At 46.5% G+C, this 20826-nt stretch overlaps 1 protein-coding gene across 9 annotated transcripts in view; it reads right to left on the bottom strand.

The window, feature by feature from the left end:
• Positions 1 to 20826, bottom strand: part of LOC118393206 (CMP-N-acetylneuraminate-beta-1,4-galactoside alpha-2,3-sialyltransferase-like) — an 87893-nt gene that overhangs the window by 2284 nt on the left and 64783 nt on the right. For 3 of the 9 annotated variants that reach the window (XM_052461146.1, XM_052461141.1, XM_052461178.1), the window contains 2 exons: positions 14999 to 15145; positions 7553 to 8787 (listed from right to left, as the gene is read on the bottom strand). In XM_052461146.1, coding sequence (XP_052317106.1) covers positions 8338 to 8787; positions 14999 to 15145 — 597 coding nt within the window. In that variant the 3' untranslated portion in view covers positions 7553 to 8337. Of the gene's footprint in view, positions 1 to 3732; positions 3880 to 7546; positions 8788 to 14998; positions 15146 to 20826 lie in introns of those variants that run through there. The other 6 variants (XM_035785657.2, XM_052461196.1, XM_052461157.1 and 3 more) reach the window with 6 other exon arrangements.

The raw sequence follows: 20826 nt of genomic DNA, 5'->3' as shown, positions 1-20826 counted from the left end.
ATCAACCACGACCACTACTTTACAGGAGCGACCCATCCCTAAGAGCTGTTGTCATGCAGTTCAAAGGCAATATCTATAGCGTGTCTGGTCTCAAACCCCACCCTTTACCTCACTATCCTATATAACTGCCATACGTGTTCCATTGTTTACAGGACACGTTATCTGTAGAACCTTGCTTAAAAGAGAGTGCTGTAGGCTAGACTGGCTATCTCAGGTAGAGTTGGTTCATGTTGGGAGCCTGTAGGGACAGTTGAGTGACTGACAGCTCAGAAGACCGAGGAGGGGATTGACTAGGGCTCCACATGCTTTCACCTGCTCCTCTGACTCTCTCTCTCGCTCTCTTTCTCACACTCCCCCCCCTCTCTCTCTCTCAGCGCTTCACACTCCCTCCTCCCCACCCTCTCTCTCTCTATCTCATCGCTTCACACTCCCTCCTCCCCACCCAGGGCTTCCCTCTAAAGAGTTAGGAAATCCTTCAGGCAGAGATTAGACAGACGGAACAAAACACACCTAAGCATAATATGTTAGAAGAATGCAGGATTCCAGGCACTTGATTTCTCAATAATATCTATAGGATATTTGTTCAGTCTTGCTTCATTTGGTCTTAGTGACTAATGCTGGTGTCATTATGAGGAGACTACGGTGATAGATGATTGAACAGTTGTATTTGTTCAGGACATGGCTGTGTGTGATCCATTCAGAGGGAGCTTAGCCTGCTGGACCGAGCCGTTCTACAGGCACAGACCCAAAGGTCTTTGAGTGTGAGGCCCAGCGGTCGTCTTGGATTGACAGCTTCACACTGGCCCTGGACTGGGTCACCCAGAGAGAGAATACTGTACTACCACAGCTCTCAATTATACATGCAAGGGGGTTGGAGGAGGGTCTGAGACAGGTTTGTGTCGCTGCAAATGGAAGAGAGCGCACACTGACACCTGGTTGGGGAGTCGTGTGTATGTGCTGGGGGTGATCACATGTCAGCCATGGAGGGACCAGACCAGCCCCTCTGGGCTCTGACATACTTTAGTAAAGAGTGATTTATGACCAGGCAGAGTGCTGTGTACATAATGAAGGGATCAGATGGACCTTCCAGACACTGGGACAAGTGTCTTTGTCCCAAGTGGGCACTAGATTCCCTATATAGTGCACTACTTTTGAGCAGGGCCCTTAGGGGTCTGGTAAAAGGTAGTGTACTGTAGGGAATAAGGTGCCACTTGGGACACACTTGCTATTGTGCTTGTGGTCCTGCCCCCTCTTCAAACACCAGCACCCACAGGCTCCTCTACACCTGACTTCCGTTACCCATCTAACTCCTCATCTTACTCCACACACTACCCATCTTACTCCACATCTTACTCCACACACTACCCATCTTACTCCACATCTTACTCCACACCCTACTCCATACCCTACTCCACATCCTACTCAACACCCTACTCCACATCCTACTCCACACCCTACTCCACATCCTACTCCACATACTACTCCACACCCTACTCCACACCCTACTCCACACCCTACTCCACATCCTACTCCACATACTACTCCACACCCTACTCCACACCCTACTCCATACCCTACTCCACATCCTACTCCACACGCTACTCCACATGCTACTCCACATACTACTCCACATCCTACTCCACACACTACTCCACATGCTACTCCACATACTACTCCACATCCTACTCCACACGCTACTCCACATGCTACTCCACATACTACTCCACATCCTACTCCACACGCTACTCCACATGCTACTCCACATACTACTCCACATCCTACTCCACATCCTACTCCACACGCTACTCCACATGCTACTCCACATACTACTCCACATCCTACTCCACACGCTACTCCACATGCTACTCCACATACTACTCCACATCCTACTCCACATCCTACTCCACACCCTACTCCACATGCTACTCCACATACTACTCCACATCCTACTCCACACCCTACTCCACATGCTACTCCACATACTACTCCACATCCTACTCCACACGCTACTCCACATGCTACTCCACATGCTACTCCACATGCTACTCCACATCCTACTCCACACGCTACTCCACACGCTACTCCACACGCTACCCCACATCCTACTCCACATCCTACTCCACACGCTACTCCACACCCTACTCCACATGCTACTCCACATACTACTCCACATCCTACTCCACACGCTACTCCACATGCTACTCCACATACTACTCCACATCCTACTCCACACGCTACTCCACATGCTACTCCACATACTACTCCACATCCTACTCCACATACTACTCCACATCCTACTCCACACCCTACTCCACACGCTACTCCACATGCTACTCCACATGCTACTCCACATGCTACTCCACATGCTACTCCACATGCTACTCCACATGCTACTCCACACGCTACTCCACATGCTACTCCACATGCTACTCCACATCCTACTCCACACACTACTCCACACGCTACTCCACATGCTACTCCACATCCTACTCCACATCTCGCCTCCCGTGTGGTGGTGGGAACTGGGAAGTAACACGATGAACATTAGAGAGAAACCACAGGACTCTTGGAGAAGGGTATTAAATAAGGAGAGAAAGGTCAGTGTAAACTTCCCCTGCAGAGAAGTAAACTAGCCAAGCTAAACAGAGAGGATGTTGGTAGACAGTTTAAAGGGAGACAGAGACACACGCTTAGCAGGGAATGCTAACATACCAACACAGCCCTGGCTGTATGGTTCATAGCTGTTGACTTTGAGTGGGCGGATGGATGGATGGATGTTCCTGTTCTGTTCCGGTAACTAAGAGTTCAGAGAACAGACGATATCACGGCAACACACATTCAGGTGACATACAAGGTTGTCTGTGTCTCTTTCAGATCAACCTAACTCTTTCATAAACCATCCCTTTCACAACTTAACCCTTTCAAAATCGAAACTTGTCATAACGCTTTCACAAACTTTGTAGGATAGCCTTCTGGAATGAGGGATTGAATCACTGCAACCAAGGATGAGATAAAGATCTTTATAGTATTCATGACATGAACAACTGTGATTCCCTACAAGGTTGTCTATCTGTATCTTTCAGGTCAACCTACCCCTTTCACAGAGACTAACACCTCACCTCACACAAGTCTAAGTCTGCGTGAGTGGACTTAAAGCAGATCTGAGTCTCTCTAGATATAGCCAAACATCCATCCGACACCTGTTCACTACACAGTAAAGTCTCTAGAAAGAATGACTCGGGTTTCATTGGAAATAGTTTAGAATTACAGTGCATGGTTCAAATATTCAGGTCAGTTTGTCGTCTCTAAATGTCCCTCCTGTTTTACAAGACGTTTATAAACACTTCTCTTAATGGAGTTATTTTGACATTGGCACCAAACTAAGCCATCAGTTCTTCTCACTTTGATGCAGTATGGAGTGTGTGTGTGTGTGCGCGTGTGTGTGAACATGTAGGTGAGCGGTGAGTTGCTGGTTAAGGATGACAAACCTCATCCATAGTTACCCATCAGACTGACAGCATACAGTACACATGCCCTTCTTTCAGCTTCCATTATTTGAACAGGGCTCTGCTAAAAACCTAAACAAACCTTCTGCTTTAGGTCAGTGTGACCTCATGGTCAGATGAAGGCATTGTTTTACAATTTACATGACATTTTTGTTCCATGATGTGTGTGTCAAGGCCCCAATCTGAACCTTAAGAGTGGTAAATGGCTGGCGTCAGTCAGTGGTACCTCTTTGATGGCCGCCATCCTGATCTTCTCGTAGTAGTGTAGGGGGGCGTGAGGGGTGCTCATGTCATAGCCAAATCCAGCCACGGCTACCTCATCACAGTTATGGAGGGCCATTGTTATGGCAACCGTCCCCAGGGTGGGAATATTCTGGAAAACACAGAAGAGAAGACAAATATTCCCTGAAACAGGACAGAATGGCAGTAGAACTATTGGAGGAATAGAACATGGGGTAACTAAAGGGAAATGTAAAAGGTTACCAAAACAGAACACATGGAATGGAACTTTGAAAGACCTAGTCATGGCACATTTAGATTAAGGAAACAATGGCAATTTATTTTGTTAACAGAGCTGGTGAGAGAAAGGAAAACGTCCTCTCTCTCTTCCCCCGTCACTCTCTCACTCTCCCCCTCTCTCCCCCTCTCTGTGCTGCTTGAACTTCTGTTGCTTGAGATAGCTGGACATCCCGGTAGGAACGAAGTGAACTTATCAGCTGTCTGGGTGTTTGAGGGAGTTGCTGCAGGTGTATCTGTGATGCTGAAGGTCTCCACTCTCCCTCTGACAGACACACTGTGGCAGACCCTGTGTCAGGCTGTAAGCAGCAGGTCAACAGCCCTGTGGCCAGGCAGGCTAATACCGAAAGGCTTATCAGTGTAGCTCTGTGTATGACAGACATGGCATAGCATAGCAGCGGGCGTACTGCATGGTGGCTGCATGGTGGCTGATTAAAATGAAGTGGTCCTTCTGTAGCTCAGTTGGTAGAGCATGGTGCTTGTAACGCCAGGGTAGTGGGTTCGATTCCCGGGACCACCCATATGTAGAATGTATGCACACATGACTGTAAGTCGCTTTGGATAAAAGCGTCTGCTAAATGGCATATATTATTATTATAAAACCAACCACCTCTAGTCTCTACAGTACATCTCCAGCCTAGGTCCATGCTCCCTCCAAGGCCCTGTATAGGTGTGGATGTTACAACAAGGAAGGGTATCTTCTCTAGCAGCTATTGAAAAGCTACTGGTTGATAAAAAGGTCCAACTAGCTCTAGCCTCTACAGTACATCTCCAGCTCAGGTCGATGCTTCTCAAGTCCTTGCTCTCTCTATGGCTCTCAGCCACGTCTCTCTACTGGGTGTGGATGAACAGGACTGTATTGTGTACACACTGTTCTGCTGTTCACTAGTATTTGCGTCTTGATTATTAATGCCTCAATTCACACTTCCATGACAACATTCCGTCAGGAGGGGGTATCACAAACTACACAATTCTGAGCTTGATTTTGATGCCCCCTTGCAGCATAGCTCTTAAAGATTTAAGGACATCAATGAACACAATTTGTGTACATTATCTTTGAATTCCTGAGATTGGAGGCATGGCATTGGCCCATATTAGTTCCAGTAGTGCTGACATCCAAACGGGACTCTAACAGTAAACAGTAAACAGTATTAGTTTGTGTTCTGACTCATTGCTGCTGAGACATCTGGAGCGCCCAGAGCAGAGCAGAGCCAACTAAGGCACCTGGAGGGGCTGTTGTATGTCTGTAGTGTGTTAGGGTACGCTGAAAACAGGACAGAAGGGTTCTGGTTCTGAAATGGTTCTTCCTGAGCTCTTGGAGAACTCTTGCACGATAAAGAACCGTTCAGTTCAGTGGGGTGTTCTTGACGTGGCATCTACGGTTCTTCAGAATTCTAAAAGGTTCTTGAATGTATGGAAGCCTGCAGATGGGTCCCTTTCATAGCACACAGCAAACTGGTCAGTGTTACTTGTGCTGATTTTTCAGTGTAACATTTCTAGTGTTGATTCAAGAGTTAAATTAACACTCAGTGGCGTAAAATAACCCCAATGTTGGTGTTAAGTTATCAGAGTTGAACCGAAAACCACGCCCATCATTATCATATCTCCCAACATGCTCTAATACATGTTGATCTTCCGAATTGTTTGTTTCAATATCTATGTATTTGCAGGTACATTGATCAATTAATTAATCTTATGCTACTCAAATATGTGACCCGTTTCAAGAAGGTAGGTAGGCGTATGTCGCATGTCACTACCTCACAGGAGAGGCATTTGAACGTTTTCTTTTTTTAATCAAAATGTGTTTTTTGGCAGAAATGCCTTCTGGAACATGTGTGCCTTAATAACAAATGTGTATGCCATCTGTAAATACGAATAACATTGTTAAATGTTAACATTGTTAAATATGAGCTTAGTTGGTTAAACCACATAAAAATACAGGAACCTTCCCACTAGCCATGATTGGCTGAGATAATGGATGGGCTGGACATGCCGAGAGATGATTTCGGATTGGGTTCGCCATGTAGCATGCTTCTGTCTACAACATGAGCTGCTCAGGATGTGTGGATAATCCTTTCGACCTTTGTTTAAAAATAACGGAAAAGGTTTTGCTACTCCGCTCAACATTGTTTCCCTGAAGTTAATAGCGCTATCAGTGGGAAAAAGCTATGATGGACTACTTTCTGGAGGACGATTGTGCCATGCTTACTCTCTCTGACTCTGAAAATGAATCAGACAATGAGGAAATCCCTGATTTTGGTAAAAACATTTTCATTGAACCAGAAATTGTAGTCCTCTGATGACGGTGTCGTTGTCATGGAAGAAGTTGACTGAGTTTTGAAATCAGAGTGGATCGCCCGGTGGAAGCAGAGAGGTGATTGCCAAATAAGGAGAGAGTCCAAAAGAGAACAGTAGGCTGTTGTATGAAACACCTGTCTCTGGATGACATCTTCAAACTAAGGGCAACCATGGTATCCAAGACAAGTAGGGAGAGGCGTTCTCCCATGTATACGAGTAAGAGTCTAGCTACATTTTCAGATATTATACATTTCTAATTTGGTCAGAAAGTCGTTTTCATTGCAAGTTAAAGCGTACTGTTAGCTAGCTAGCTAAAGTTAGCTGGCTGGCTCGCTAGCTAAGGTTACATGTATGATCTGTGTAGTAATATTATTCGTAGTTCAGAAAGTCATTTGCATTGCTAGTTATAGCTTTATATTAGCTAGGTAACATTGAACCTAGTTGGTTAGCTTTAGCTACCTGCAGATTCATGCATGGTATTATTTCTGCGTTCAAAACAATTAGGAACTCTACAAAATACGAGGTCAAATCGTGACAGTGATCTTCAGGTCAGAAAGTCGGAGTTCTAGAAAGAAGCCCGAGTGGAATTCCCGAGTTGGATAACTGTTCAAATCAATTTTTCTCAGCCAGAGCTAGTTCTTTTCAGAGTTCCCAGTTGTATTGAGCGGGGCATTAGAGTTGGGATTATGGTTTATTGTTTAGCTACCTAGCTAGCTACATGTCTAAACAAAAGATGCCACTATGCAAGTAACAAATAAACTTTGATTTTATTGGATATAGTGTGTGTTTACCAGAGACGGAAATGTGAAGTACAACATGACGTGCACCAGTCAGATTAGGATATAGGCCAAGGTCTACAACAACTTTCACCACTTTTAGTCTTGAAATCTTTGGTTGTTTACTACACTATGATTAAAGAGATGGGTGGGGCAAAGGCTTAAGTGGGTGTGAACGATGCTGAACGGGTGTTGACAAAGAAGAGCTCTCCAGTACATGTATCAAAACATTCACGTCCATTTTCACAGAAGTGGGGTTACAAGTTTATCAACTTTCAAAGCAGAATTACTTTCCCATTGTTCCTCAATTGCAGTCTCTACTTTTATCCAATGTAAAAAACACAATTTCAAATGTTGCTACATAGAAACGTATCCAAGTGGTGGGTCACATATAAATAACATAGAAACTATTCCAATCTGTTACTTGAACTGGTAACACTTTATATTAAGGTCCCTTAAAATAAACAATTTCAAAACAGTTTGTGAAGAGTTTACTTACAATTTCTTAATAATTATTCCTACATTTGTAAATGTCAATAAGCAATCTCTAAATAAACATTTAGAACACTATTTTCAAGTATTTATAAGATCATTAATAAGGTGTTTGTTCATAGTATGTTCACAATTTGTAAATTATTAATAATGTACTTATAAACCTGTTGTAAAGGAGTTATTGTAAACTCATAATATTATTTTTTAAATGTAATGGTTGATTCGTCACGTTCGTCGTAAAGAGGAGACCAAAGCGCAGTGTGGTTAGAATACATTCTTATTTTAATGAAGGAAGAACACTTAAACAAACTAACCAAAATGAACGTGAAACTATGAACAACGAGTGCAGACACAGGCAACTACACAGACAATAACCCACAAACTTTCCAAGGCATATGGCTTGCCTAAATATGGTCCCCAATCAGAGACAACGATAAACAGCTGCCTCTGATTGAGAACCAACCAAGGCAACCATAGACATAAAAAACCTAGACTGTATAAACCACATAAACATACAAAAAACATATACAGGTGGAAAACATATATCACCCTCGTCACACCCTGAACTAAACAAAATAATAAGGATCACAAAGATAACTAAGGTCAGGGTGTGACAGTACCCCCCCCAAAGGTGGGCGCCGCAAACCTAAACCTATATGGGAGGGTCTGGGTGGGTATCTAACCTCGGTGGCGGCTCTGTGGCGTGTCTGGGTGGGCATCCCGCCTCGGTGGCGGGTCTGGGTGGGCATCTAACCTCGGTGGCGGCTCTGAGTCCGCTCTTGTAGCACCGACCCGTGGATCATCGTCGGAGGCTCTGGACTGCAGATCCTCGCCGTAGGCCCCTGGCTGGGTACCCTCGCTGCGTGGATCATCGCCGGATGTTCTGGACTGGGGACCGTCACTGGAGACCCCGGACTGGGAACCATCGTTTGAGGTTCCGGACTATGGCCCGTAGTTTGAGGTTCCGGACTGTAGCCCGTCGTTTGAGGTTCCGGACTGTGGCCCATCGTTTGAGGTTCCGGTCTGTGAACTGTCGCCGGACGCTCTGGACTGGGTACTGTCGCCGGACGCTCTGGACTGGGTACTGTCGCCGGACGCTCTGGACTGGGTACTGTCGCCGGACGCTCTGGACTGCCAAGGCGCACTGTAGGCCTGGTGCGTGGTGCCGGTACTGGTGGTACCGGGCTGGGGACACGCACCTAAGGGCGAGTGCGGGGAGGAGGCGCAGGATAAACTGGACCGTGGAGACGCATTGGAGATCCAGAACATAGAGCTGGCACAATGCCTGGCACCATCTGTCCTGGCTGGATGCCCATTCTAGCCCGGCAAATGCGAGGAGCTGGAATAGAGCGCACCGGGCTAGAATAGCGCACTGGAGACACCGTGCGCATCTCTGCATAACACAGTGCCTGACCAGTTCCACGCTCCCCACAGTAAGCACGGGGAGTTGGCTCAGGTCTCCTACCTGACACAGCCAATCCTAATCTAATGTTCCTGCCGGAAGTGTTGTAGAATTTAATGGGATGCTTTAGCATTAGCTAGCTTAGCATGCTGATGAAAAAAGGCAGTTTAATGAAAAACGAGCAGTATTTCAATCTTCTCTATTTCGCGGCTTGGATAATGGGATAATTAGGAGTACAGCGACACCTTCCATCCCTGAATTTAGGTATGCTTTCAAGACATAGTGAAAAAATATGAACATATTTATTGTTTAACATCGGCCCCCTTTGACTCGAGCAGACTGAACATCATGTTTTCTTAATATCATGAAATATCTGTCACGCCCTGGTCTTAGTATTTTGTGTTTATATATTTATTTGGTCAGGCCAGGGTGTGACATGGGTTTATTTTGTTGTGTTTTCGTATTGGGGTTTTAGTAGGCATTGGGATTGTGGCTGAGTAGGGGTGTCTAGCATAGGATATGGCTGCCTGAGGCGGTTCTCAATCAGAGTCAGGTGATTCTCAGTGTCTCTGATTGGGAACCATATTTAGGTAGCCTGGGTTTCACTGTGTGTTTTGTGGGTGATTGTTCATGTCTCTGTGTCGTTTCACCAGATAGGCTCGGTCACTTTGGTTTTTCTTTTCACTTATTTTGGAAGAGAAGAGAACGAGCGCCATTCTCCTTGCGGAGATGGTGCTAAATACATCAACACGGTCGGTCCCTGGGATTGGGCTGGCCAACATGATTCGGTTTGCTTGGAAGGAAAAGGAGTTGGAGCCTTTAGGACGGGAATCTTTTGGAAGGATAATATTGATGGGGATTCTAAAGCTGACGGTGAAGGACGTGTTTTGTTTCCAAGGCAACTCGTTGGAGGGAGCATACGACGTGGCACTATATACAGAGGAAAAACACGATGATATCCTGAGAAGGGCAAGAGCAGTGGGAGGTGAGAGACCGATGTGCCACTATGAAATAACAAGCTTGGCGAAGAATAACTTTAGGGTTGTAACTGTCAACATTTACAACCCTTACGTTAAGGACGAAGAGGTGAGGGCTTTTCTGGGGAGATACATGGATAACGTCTCCTCAGCAAGGCACCTCAAAGACTCCCTTGGGTTTTGGAATGGGAGGAGAGGCTTCCAGGCCCTCCTCAGAGAGGACCCAAAGGGACATGGTGGCTACCTCCATCCTCCTGCTATGTTCTCCCTAGGGGCTGACAGGGGGACGTTGTTTTATGCACGTCAGCCCCCATTTTGCAGGCGCTGTATGGCCTACGGTCACATATTCGCCTCGTGCAGTACAAGAAAATGCAGATGTTGTGCATCTGAGGATCACGAGGCGAGGGATTGTGACAAGCCTAAGACGTGCCATGGGTGTGGCTCGTCAGCACACCTGTGGCGGGGGTGCCCGGCCCGTCAGAGGTCATATGCGTCTGCGGCTGGGGGGGTAGCAGGGGCGGGGGATGGGGGAAGAAGAGGAGGGGAAGGGTGGTGGAGAAGGAGACGGTGGAAGAGCAAGTGGACTGGAGGGAAAGTGCCCTGGTGGAAGAGATGAGGGGTATGGTGGAGGAGCTGGCGGGGGGGGGTATCTCTCCACTGCCGTCATCACCAAAGAAGAGAATGAAGAGGAGGGTGCGATTGGCCGACAGTGAGAGGGAGGGGATGGCCAAGAGAGTGATGGGGGTGGGAGAAACCTCTGGGTTGCTGCTGGTTTCCCCAGGCCCTCAATTTCTGTTGGGTGGGGACACACCTAACAAGACTCAGGACTGGGTACAGGAGGAGGTGGGGAGTTTTTTGTTTGGGGACTCAGCCTTCCCGATTTTTTTCCAAACCAGCTGCAACACTGGGGAGGATTGTGGGGGTAGACCCAGGGTGCAGAGCACCCCGGAGCCAAACACTATTCCTGCATCCTGGGGTGGTGAGATGGAGGAAGAGGGGGGAATGTCGGGAGTACGGATGGTGTTCTCACCGGTAGATATGGAGCAGGGGAGCATCGGGTGAGTCTCCTGTATTTTTTTTTTTTTCTGTCTGGGTTTACAATTTGAGTGTATTACATGTTTTTATTTTTTCATGGGGTCTAATTTTACTTTTGTTAGTTTAAATTTAAGGGGTTTAAGGGATTTTGTTAAGAGGAGGGCGGTTTTTAGTTATTTGGAGGGTGTGGGGTTTGATTTTTGTTTTTTACAGGAGGTTCACCTGAGGGATGGAGGTGATGTTAGTAGGTTTAAGAGGGAGTGGGACAAGGGGGAGTCGGTTTGAGGTGTTGGGGGGGTGCACTCATCGGGGGTAGGGATTTTGTGTGGGCACAGGGAGATAAAAGTGGAGGATTCTTTTGTGGTAATGCAGGGGAGGGTTATAGGGGTGGATGTCACGATAAGGGATTGTAAATTTAGATTAGTGGTGGTGTATGGGCCACAGGTGGTGGCAGACAGGAGGGAGATGGTGGACTGTCTGTGTCACAAATAGGAAATTAGTGATAGGGTGGGATTTTAATACAGATTTAGGAAGAGGGGGGGATAGCAGTGCAGGCGCCATTGCCAGGCTAATGGCTTGCCATGGTCTGGTAGATGGTGGTCTGCACACTACTCCGAAAATGGACGGTCCTACATGGCGCAACTACAGGGGGGTTGAGCGGAGGCTCGACTATATTTTTGTACCCAGGTCTTTGGGTAAGTTGTCTGGGCGGCTGTTGCCTGTTTCCTTTTCGGATCACGACGGGGTGCTCCTGCAGGTGGGGTCGCCAGTCTGCCTCTTTGGTAGGGGGTACTGGAAGCTAGATCGGGATGTGCTGGAGGAGCAGGCTTTTGTTGACGGGTTTTATGGTTTCTTTTGGAGGCTTGAGGGCCTCCGGTCCATGTGCGAGGGGTGTTAGAGTGGTGAGAATTAGTTAAGGTGAGGATTAGGGCTTTTATAATAGGGTATTGCAAGAGAAAAAAAAGGGAGGAGAGGAGGGAGGTGGATCGTATCCAAAGGTTAATTGAACTCGAATACGAGGCAGGCAACCTCGGCGGGTCGTTTGACTGGGAGAGATCCGCAACCCTAAAGGCGCAGCTCAGGGAGTTGCAGGAGCGGAAGGCTCGAGCTTTCCTGGAGCGTGCGCATAGTGGCTTTCTAGAACATAATGAGACTTGTTCTGCTATGTTCTTTAAGTTGGTTAGGGCCAGACAGAGTAGGAAGGTAATGCATGGTGTTAGGGAAGAAAATGGTAGTATAGTTAGAGAACCAGAGGATATGGTCAGGGTGACAACTGATCATTTCCAAGGTTTATTTAAGGAAAGGGAAATAGATGTAGAGCACTTGTCCAGGCGGTTGCCGGAGGACATTAGAGAAGTGATGGAGGCCCAGATCTCACTAGAAGAGGTTGAGAGCGCTCTTAGGAGGATGGGAAAAGGGAAGGTGCCTGGGATGGAGGGGCTGCCGGCTGAGTTTTATCTCAAGTTTTGGGGTATACTTGGACCAGTGGTCCTCGAAGTCTTGAAGGCCATCCTTGAGACGGGGGTCCCGGGGGGATCAATGGCTGTTGGTGTGCTGTCACTTTTATATAAGAAGTGGGAATTAACAGACCTTGGCAACTGGCGGCCGTTGACCATGCTGTGTGTAGATTACAAGCTACTTGCAAAGGTTTTAGCAGACCGGTTGCGCACAGCCCTTCCCTACGTCGTTCATGAGGATCAGACGTGCGGGGTAGAGGGCCGCTCTATTAGATGGAACCTACAGTTAATCAGGGACTCCATCGCTTGGATTGAAGATAGAGGACTGCCTTTAATGGTAGCAGTGCTAGATCAGGCGAAAGCCTTTGATCGCGTGAATAGATCCTTTTTATTCAGCGTGTTAGGTCGATTAGGATTTGGGGAGAAGTTTATAGGATGGATTCGTACATTATATGTCGGAGCGGGGTGCCGAGTTAGTGTAAATAGTCACTTGGGTGACGTTTTTGACCTCTCGTCTGGGGTCAGGCAGGGGTGCCCACTCTCGGCTCTCCTCTTCGTTCTGTACATGGAGCCTCTGGGGGCTGCCATTAGGGCAGACACAGGGGTGGAAGGCTTGCTGATCCCTGGAAGTGGTGGGCTGCGTGTTAAGATGACGCAGTACGCCGACGACACTTCCTTGCTGTTGTGCAAGGACTCGTGCCTGACAAGGTCCCTTGCCATCTTTGGGGATTTCACCCGAGCGTCGGGAGCAGTTCTGAACCATGCAAAGTCTTCCGTCAAGTTTTTCGGAAGATGGCGCGGTAGAACGGATGTGCCTGGGGGGTTATCTCTCTGTGAGGGGGCCCTGAGGATTCTCGGGTCCATTTTGAGACCTCCGGCTCAGCGACGCTAAACTGGAACATGCGTATCGCAGTGGTACAGAGGAAGCTAGCAATGTGGAAAGCTAGGTATTTGTCTTTTATGGGCAAAGTCCTGGTCCTAAAGGTGGATGTGTTGCCGTTTCTTTTGTATTTGGCATACATCTACCCATTGCCGGCTTGTCTGAGGAGGCCTCTAGTGAGGCTTGTGTTTCAGTTTATGTGGAGTGGCAGGTGCGAGTGGGTCGCCAGGGCACGCATGATCTGTCCCATCGGGGAGGGAGGTAGGGGGGTACCACATTTCCCCCTCAAGCTGGACACAATTTTTCTTTCTTTCTTGTTAACGGAGCTTGCTCAGCCAGTGATACACCCGTCCGGTTACCTCCTGTGGGTGTTTTTCTCGTATCAGGCGAGAAGCATAATGGTGTGGTCTAACACTGGTCCTCGGGCGGAACAGCTGCCGTGGCACTTTGGTCATGCAGCCAAGTGGCTGCGTGCGCACCCTGAGGTTGAAGTTGCCCGAGTAGGTTTAGATCACAGGCACCTGTACGAGGAGGTCAGAAAGGCAGGGAGTCCGGCGTCTGTAGTGGGCATCTCGGAAGTGGTCTGGGAGGCGGGGTCTGGACAACAGGCTCAAGGACCTGAATTGGTTGAGCCTTCATAAGTGTTTGCCGGTACGTTCCATCTTGTACCGGTATAGTTTGGTGCAATCCCCCACCTGTCCAAGATCCTCTTGTGGCAGGGAGGAGACTGTGCGCCATGTCTTTTGGGACTGTGCCTTTGCCGGAGTAGTATGGGCTAGGGCACGGGTGTTGTTAGGTTTGGTAAAGGGGGATTTTGTATTGACGTGGGCCAGGTTAGAGAGGGGTGTAGGGAGAGCGAGAGGGACGGATAGGGACAGGTTTCTGCTCTGGCTTCTCATGAGTCTCTTTAAACAGGGGCTGTGGGAAGCAAGGCAGAACATGGTGAAGACAGGGAGAGATTGGGGGGTGGAAGGGATGGTGAGGAGGGTGGAAGGAGATTTGAGGGGGAGGATGAAGAGGGATGAGAGGAAGTGGGGGCAGCATGCTGCTCCGGAGAGGTGGAAGGGGGGTTTAGGGCTGGGTGTCATTTAGATTTGTAAGAGGATAGATTAGGGACGGGGAGATAGGGAAAGGTATTTTGTAGGGTGACGGGGAGGGAAGATGCTCCCCTGAGGTTTATGTTTAGTTTAATTAGTTTAATTAAAATACCATTATTTGAGTATGTATGTAAATTATGAGTTGTAAAGAATGAATGGTATTGAAGATAATAAATTTTTTAAATTTTTTTTTTAAATACGCTGTATAGGTTTTCACGTTCCGTTTGTTGTTTTGTAGATTAAGTTATTTCATGTATCGTTCACTTTTTCATTAAAGAACATGAGTAACCACCACGCCGCATTTTGGTCCGCTTCTCTTTCAACAGACGAACGCCGTTACAATATCAAATATGTAACTGAAATCGTTAAAGCAAGAAGTCCTTATACTTTCTTGTATTATGTACTTCTTCTTATTTTAGGATGCAGATATGGATAGCAGCCATTTTACGGGCTCCTGACCTGTTTTGTGTGTTTTTCTATGCTGATCGTAATTTTTTAAACATAATATTTCCGCCATAATTTCCTATGACGGAAAACAGCAGTGAGTTGCCCATTCTCTCACCCCTCTCCCCATCTGTCCGTTGTTGTGAGGCAGGCCGATGAACCTGAAGGCAGCCTCCTGGATGAAGTAAGGGTTGAGGATCCTCATCTCACTGGGCTCCCTGGGGACATGACGGGCCACAGACTTCCAGAACCCTTCTGTGCTACGCTATGAGAGACAGAGAGATAAATATAGAGGGGGGTAGGGGGGGAGAGAGAGAGAGAGAGAGAGAGAGAGAGAGAGAGAGAGAGAGAGAGAGAGAGAGAAATATAAAGGTTTGTGTAATTGTAGCATGGAAAAATGGCCCCTAGCCATAATAATAAATTAAGAAATCAGTAAAACATTTACTACTTTGAATAACAATGTGATCTCTCTCTGTAACAATGTGATCTCTCTCTCCTAAAGCACAACTCTTCTTGCTCTCAGACTCAACTGTTGCATATCAAATACCAGGGAGCTCAGAGCACCTAAACATCTCTTCTCATCAGACCTGTGTTGAAATACTATTTGAAATCCTTTAAAATACTTTGAGCAATTGCTCTAGCCTGCCTGGTGCCAGATGGGTGGGGTTTTCAGTTTGGGGACGATTCTATTAGTCCATTAAGCCAGGCAAGCTTAATCAAGCACTTGAGTGGGTTGAGTCACTGATGTGATCTTCCTGTCTGGGTTGGCGCCCCCCCCCCCCTTGGGTTGTGCCGTGGCGGAGATCTTTGTGGGCTATTCCTGGCCCTTGTCTCAGTGTGGTAAGTTGGTGGTTGAAGATATCCCTCTCGTGGTGTGGGGGCTGTGCTTAGGCAAAGTTGGTGGGATTATATCCTTCCTGTTTGGCCCTGTCCGGGGGTATCATCGGATGGGGCCACAGTGTCTCCAGACCCCTCCTGTCTCAGCCTCCAGTATTTATGCTGCAGTAGTTAATGTGTCGGGGGGCTAGGGTCAGTTTGTTATATCTGGAGTACTTCTCCTGTCTTATCCGGTGTCCTGTGTGAATTTAAGTGTGCTCTCTCTAATTCTCTTTCTTTCTCTCTCGGAGGACCTGATCCCTAGGACCATGCCCCAGGACTACCTGGCATGATGACTCCTTGCTTTCCCCAGTCCACCTGGCCTTGCTGCTGCTCTAGTTTCAACTGTTCTGCCTGTGATTATTATTATTTGACCATGCTGGTCATTTATTTTTTAACATTTAACATTTGATCATCTTGGCCATGTTCTTTTATAATCTCCACCCGGCACAGCCAGAAGAGGACTGGCCAACCCTCATGGCCGGGTTCCTCTCTAGGTTTCTTCCTAGGTTTTGACCTTTCTAGGGAGTTTTTCCTAGCCACCGTGCTTCTACACCTGCATTGCTTGCTGTTTGGGGTTTTAGGCTGGGTTTCTGTACAGCACTTTGAGATATCAGCTGATGTTCAAAGGGCTATATAAATACATTTGATCTGATAAAGTATTTTAAATGATTTATAATAGTATGTGGTCCTTCTGTAGCTCAGTTGGTAGAGCATGGCGCTTGTAACGCCAGGGTAGTGGGTTCAATCCCCGGGACCACCCATACGTAGAATGTATGCACACATGACTGTAAGTCGCTTTGGATAAAAGCGTCTGCTAAATGGCATATATTTATTTATTATTTATATTTAGTATGTGAACCCAGGTCTGCTTCTCTTGTTCTTCTGCCTCACAGTGGTGTAGTGCTGCCTGGAGAAGTGGGTATACTCACATAAAAAACATCCAAAGAAAAGGTGCACTGTGTGAAAAGCTCAATGACAAACAGTGACATGCACTCTGAATGACTTTAACATGATACATCCCATATTGGTCTTTCACAGTCAGGTCAACCCAAGCTGTACTGTGAAAGTCGGCTAATAGTAGGCCTACTATTGAAACAGTTCAACTGAGTCAGGAATTCACAGCATTAGATTTCCCACAATTTTTTCAGGTTTTTGTTCCCAAAGTCACACTTTTTTAAACAGAAAAACAACAAAATGGTATGTTCTAAGTCCATAACAATGCTTAAACCACAAGTGTGCAGGCACCTCGCATTATTGTTTAATTAGCCGTGTTTCTGTAGCACATGAGATGGAGTTTGCAAAATAAATGGCCACTGGATTAATGCAAATATTCATGATATCATTCTGACAGGTACGTAGGCATAGGCTACTTTGTAGCTAGTTACCATTGAAAACAGAAGGTTTCTGGGAATGCCTTTCCAGCTACCAGAAGACAGTTAGGTCTATCATTAGCATCGCAATATTTTTCCTGTTCCTTAATTGTTTGAAACCTGGAAATTTGACTTCATATTATGAGGCATGTCTTACCTTGCTTCAATGTAGCCTAGAGTCAAAATCCCACCATAGAAACATGGAGACAATTATTTTGCATAAAGACTTGCTCATATGAGTTCTGCTCTATTGGTTTTATTTCTACTTTCTTTCATGTGTCTAACAACCAAAGACATTATCCTAGTCATATGAGCAACGCATGATAGTTGCTGCATCTTTAAATCCCCGTCTTTCTAACATGTATTTCCATCTCTGTCCATGAAACCGTTTGCGTGTGCGGTGCGCATTTTAGAACAGTGAAGAATAGTTAATCAACATTTTAAGCTAAACATTCTGATCTGTTCCATCAGCCCTATTAATTGATACAGCGTATACCTCCACTCCACTACTTTGATACGTATCAGTGGAGATTAAGGAGTGAAGGCCCAAGGCCCACTGAAAAATAATTGGGTATAAGGCATATACCTACGTATACCCTCCACTACACTACTGCTGCCTCATGATTAGTTGTGCATTCCTCTCTTCAGCTGAGAAACTGACAAAGTGAGAGCTGACGCTTAGCAGTTGGTCAGTGGATTTTAACACAAGTCACCTGTACAAACAGACCAGAGCGATGCCTTTGATATTTCCAAATAAAGAGTGACTATAAAATATGGCCAAGTGGCTTTGAGGCGGATTTGGCTGTGTGCCCAGGACAAGCCCAGACACATCCCACCTCTCTGTCAGACAGGTTCTGAATAAAGGGCCTCTCTGGTTCTGACAGGGCAACAACATCACAGCAAAGGACACATAAAGCCAAGCCCAGGGACACATAAAGCCAGGCCCAGGGACACAGTCCCCACTGTAGTAAAACTAAAAACATGTGATCTCAAGTTTCACCTGGTCGTCTGAGAGGGAATAGTGATGGAAGATGCTGTAATAAATAAAGAATATGACACCTATACATAATTATTGGGAATTGGCTTTATTTGAGTTATTATACAGTATATTGTGAAAGGTTCCTATTCATATTCAACTTGCTGTCATCAACACAGTGTACAAACGGTGAATGTTGTTGTTATGTGGAGCCTGTCACGTCAGTCACACAGACAATGTTCCAGGTCCTAGTCCATTGTAGCAAGATCTCAAGCTGGGTCTGGGGCAGGGGGGAGATCAGATTCAGAGTGTTTAATAGTCACATGTAGAGGGTCGCAAGTGTGATTGCAGAGTACACTTAAAATCTTGGGCTTTGAGCTTCAACATGCAGGACGAAATAAAATAATGAAAATGGTTAAAAAAAATATATATATATATAGAAATAGCACTATATACATAATAACAAATGCGGCAGTGATGAATAATACAATTTCCATTAGGGTGGAGGCAGAGTAAAGACTGTTGAGGGGGTGGGGGGAGTGACCATAGGGGGAGCTGCATGACCATTGAGATGGTGTGGGGACCAAGTGAAATAAAAAAAAATACAAATTAGTTTGGGTGGATGTCCATAGGGGGAGTAGCAGGGGGAGGGTGGAGCAGGTAGCTGACTAGTGGTGGCTATTCAGCAGCCTGATGGTCTGATGGTAGAAACTATTGGCCAGTCTTTCAGTTTTTGCCATGATGCTCCTGTACTGCCTGCATCTGTGTGATTGAAGTGGGGAGAACAGGGCATGGCTTGGGTGGCTGGGGTCATTGATGATCTTCTTGGCCTTCCTGCGACACCTGGTGTTGTAGATGTCCTGGTGGGCAGACAGTGTGCAGCCAATGGTGCTTTCGGCTGCACGTATCACCCTCTGAAAAGCCTTGCTATCCGCGGCGGTGGAGTTGCTGTACCAGGCTGTGAGGCAGCCTGACAGTATGCTGTCGATCGTGCTCCTGTCGAACACTGTGAGGGCCCTCGTGGACAGGACACATTTCTTCAGCATCCTGAGATTGAAGAGTAGCTGTCGTGCCTTAGTCACTACGGTGTCTGTGTGGTTAGACCATTTCAGCTACTCTGAGATGTGTAAGCCGAGGAATTTGAAGTTTTTGACCGTCTCTATGGCGGCCCTGTTGATGAGGATGGGGGCTTGTCCAGCCTGGTTCCTCCTGAAGTTCACAATCGGCTCTTTTGTTTTGCTAACGTTAAGGGAGAGGTTGTTTACCTGGCACCACACCATCAGAGTGCCTACCTTCTCCCTGTCTCGTCATGGTTGGAACTCAGGCCTACTACTGTCGAGTTGTCAGCAAACTTGGTGATGGAGTTGGAATTGTGTGAGGCCACCAAGTACCAGCTCATAGCCTAGCCTACTGGGGTGGGAGGACGTACAGGAAATCAGGGCTGTTTTCTGTGAGGTTCCTCTCCTGCACCAAGCAGAGACTGTATACTTCATAAAGGAGATGCAGAGAACCCCAAACCAGTTCAGGGAGCCCTGTGACTTTTACGGGCCACGTGGGGTTCCTTTTACGGGCTAGGGGTTTATAAAAGACAAGTAAAGAACACCTCACAGCACAGGCCATTTATCATCTATTTTTATATTTTGTCCAAAAGAGAGATTTGTTGCCCTTCCATGTAGGCCTAGGTACCGCACGCTAAGACAACTAACTTGGCAATCTAACCCAACACAGAAGTAACGTCATCTCCATGAAGCTACAGCTACAGAAGCATTGTTTTGGTTTTTCCTTCAAAGAGAGAATGTTCTGGAGTAGATAAAAGCCAGCTGAACGTCTGTTTATCCAATAGGAATAATATTTTCTTTGATTCCTTTTGACAAAACCCATCCCATTCCATGAGTCATGTCAAGCCTCCAACCACAAATAAATACCATGGCTAATTGGCCTCGGCTGGCACGAACCTAACCCTTACTTTATTTTTCCCATTTCCGTGGTAGAGATTCTAGAATTAAGAAGAGAAGTGTCAGAACTCGAATGCTTTTGACGAGAGCCCTGGTCAAAAAGTAGTGCCCTAAATAGGGAATGCAGTGCCATTTGGGACGCAGAACCCGTCTGTGGTTTCCCTGGTAATAAAGAAGTGATAAAGTGTGAGGAAATTACCGATATCAGAAACAGATGGAAACCAAACGAAGCACAAAACAACCGTCTCACTCTCTGACATGTGGCTAGTAATTCCCCTACCCCTAAGAAGTCTTTGGGGGGGGTTCAAAAAAGTCTATTCCTTTTTTCATTTATTTTTTACCGGTTTGTACTGGGTTACCTTCAAATGAGTCTCATGAGCAAAACAGAGAACACATTTCTATTTGTGAGAGTCTCGGGGTTGGGTCATAGTTCCTAGCCCAAATCGTTTGTACCCCACAAACGTTTTCATGGGAAGACTGATTTTTGGGATGTCTCCTGGTCTGACAAACACAGTTGTAGCTCTGCCACCTGCCACCGCAGAAGCAGAAGGCCGACATCAGCGGATGTGTTACATTGAGACGCAGCCCATGCACAACAGAAGTCTCTAACTGAAACAGATGGATTCTGATGGTGATTTTTGTATTATGCCAATAAGATTTCTGCACGGGCATGGTCATAAACTCTAGGCGAAAAGACTACATAAGAACAACAGCATGATCAGATGAGTCACGATATGACCACAAACTACTCTTAGATAAGATTTCA

This window comes from Oncorhynchus keta, chromosome 1 (assembly GCF_023373465.1).
Source record: "Oncorhynchus keta strain PuntledgeMale-10-30-2019 chromosome 1, Oket_V2, whole genome shotgun sequence".
Classification (NCBI taxonomy): Eukaryota; Metazoa; Chordata; class Actinopteri; order Salmoniformes; family Salmonidae; genus Oncorhynchus; species Oncorhynchus keta.
This window is presented reverse-complemented; position numbering and strand designations above follow the sequence as displayed.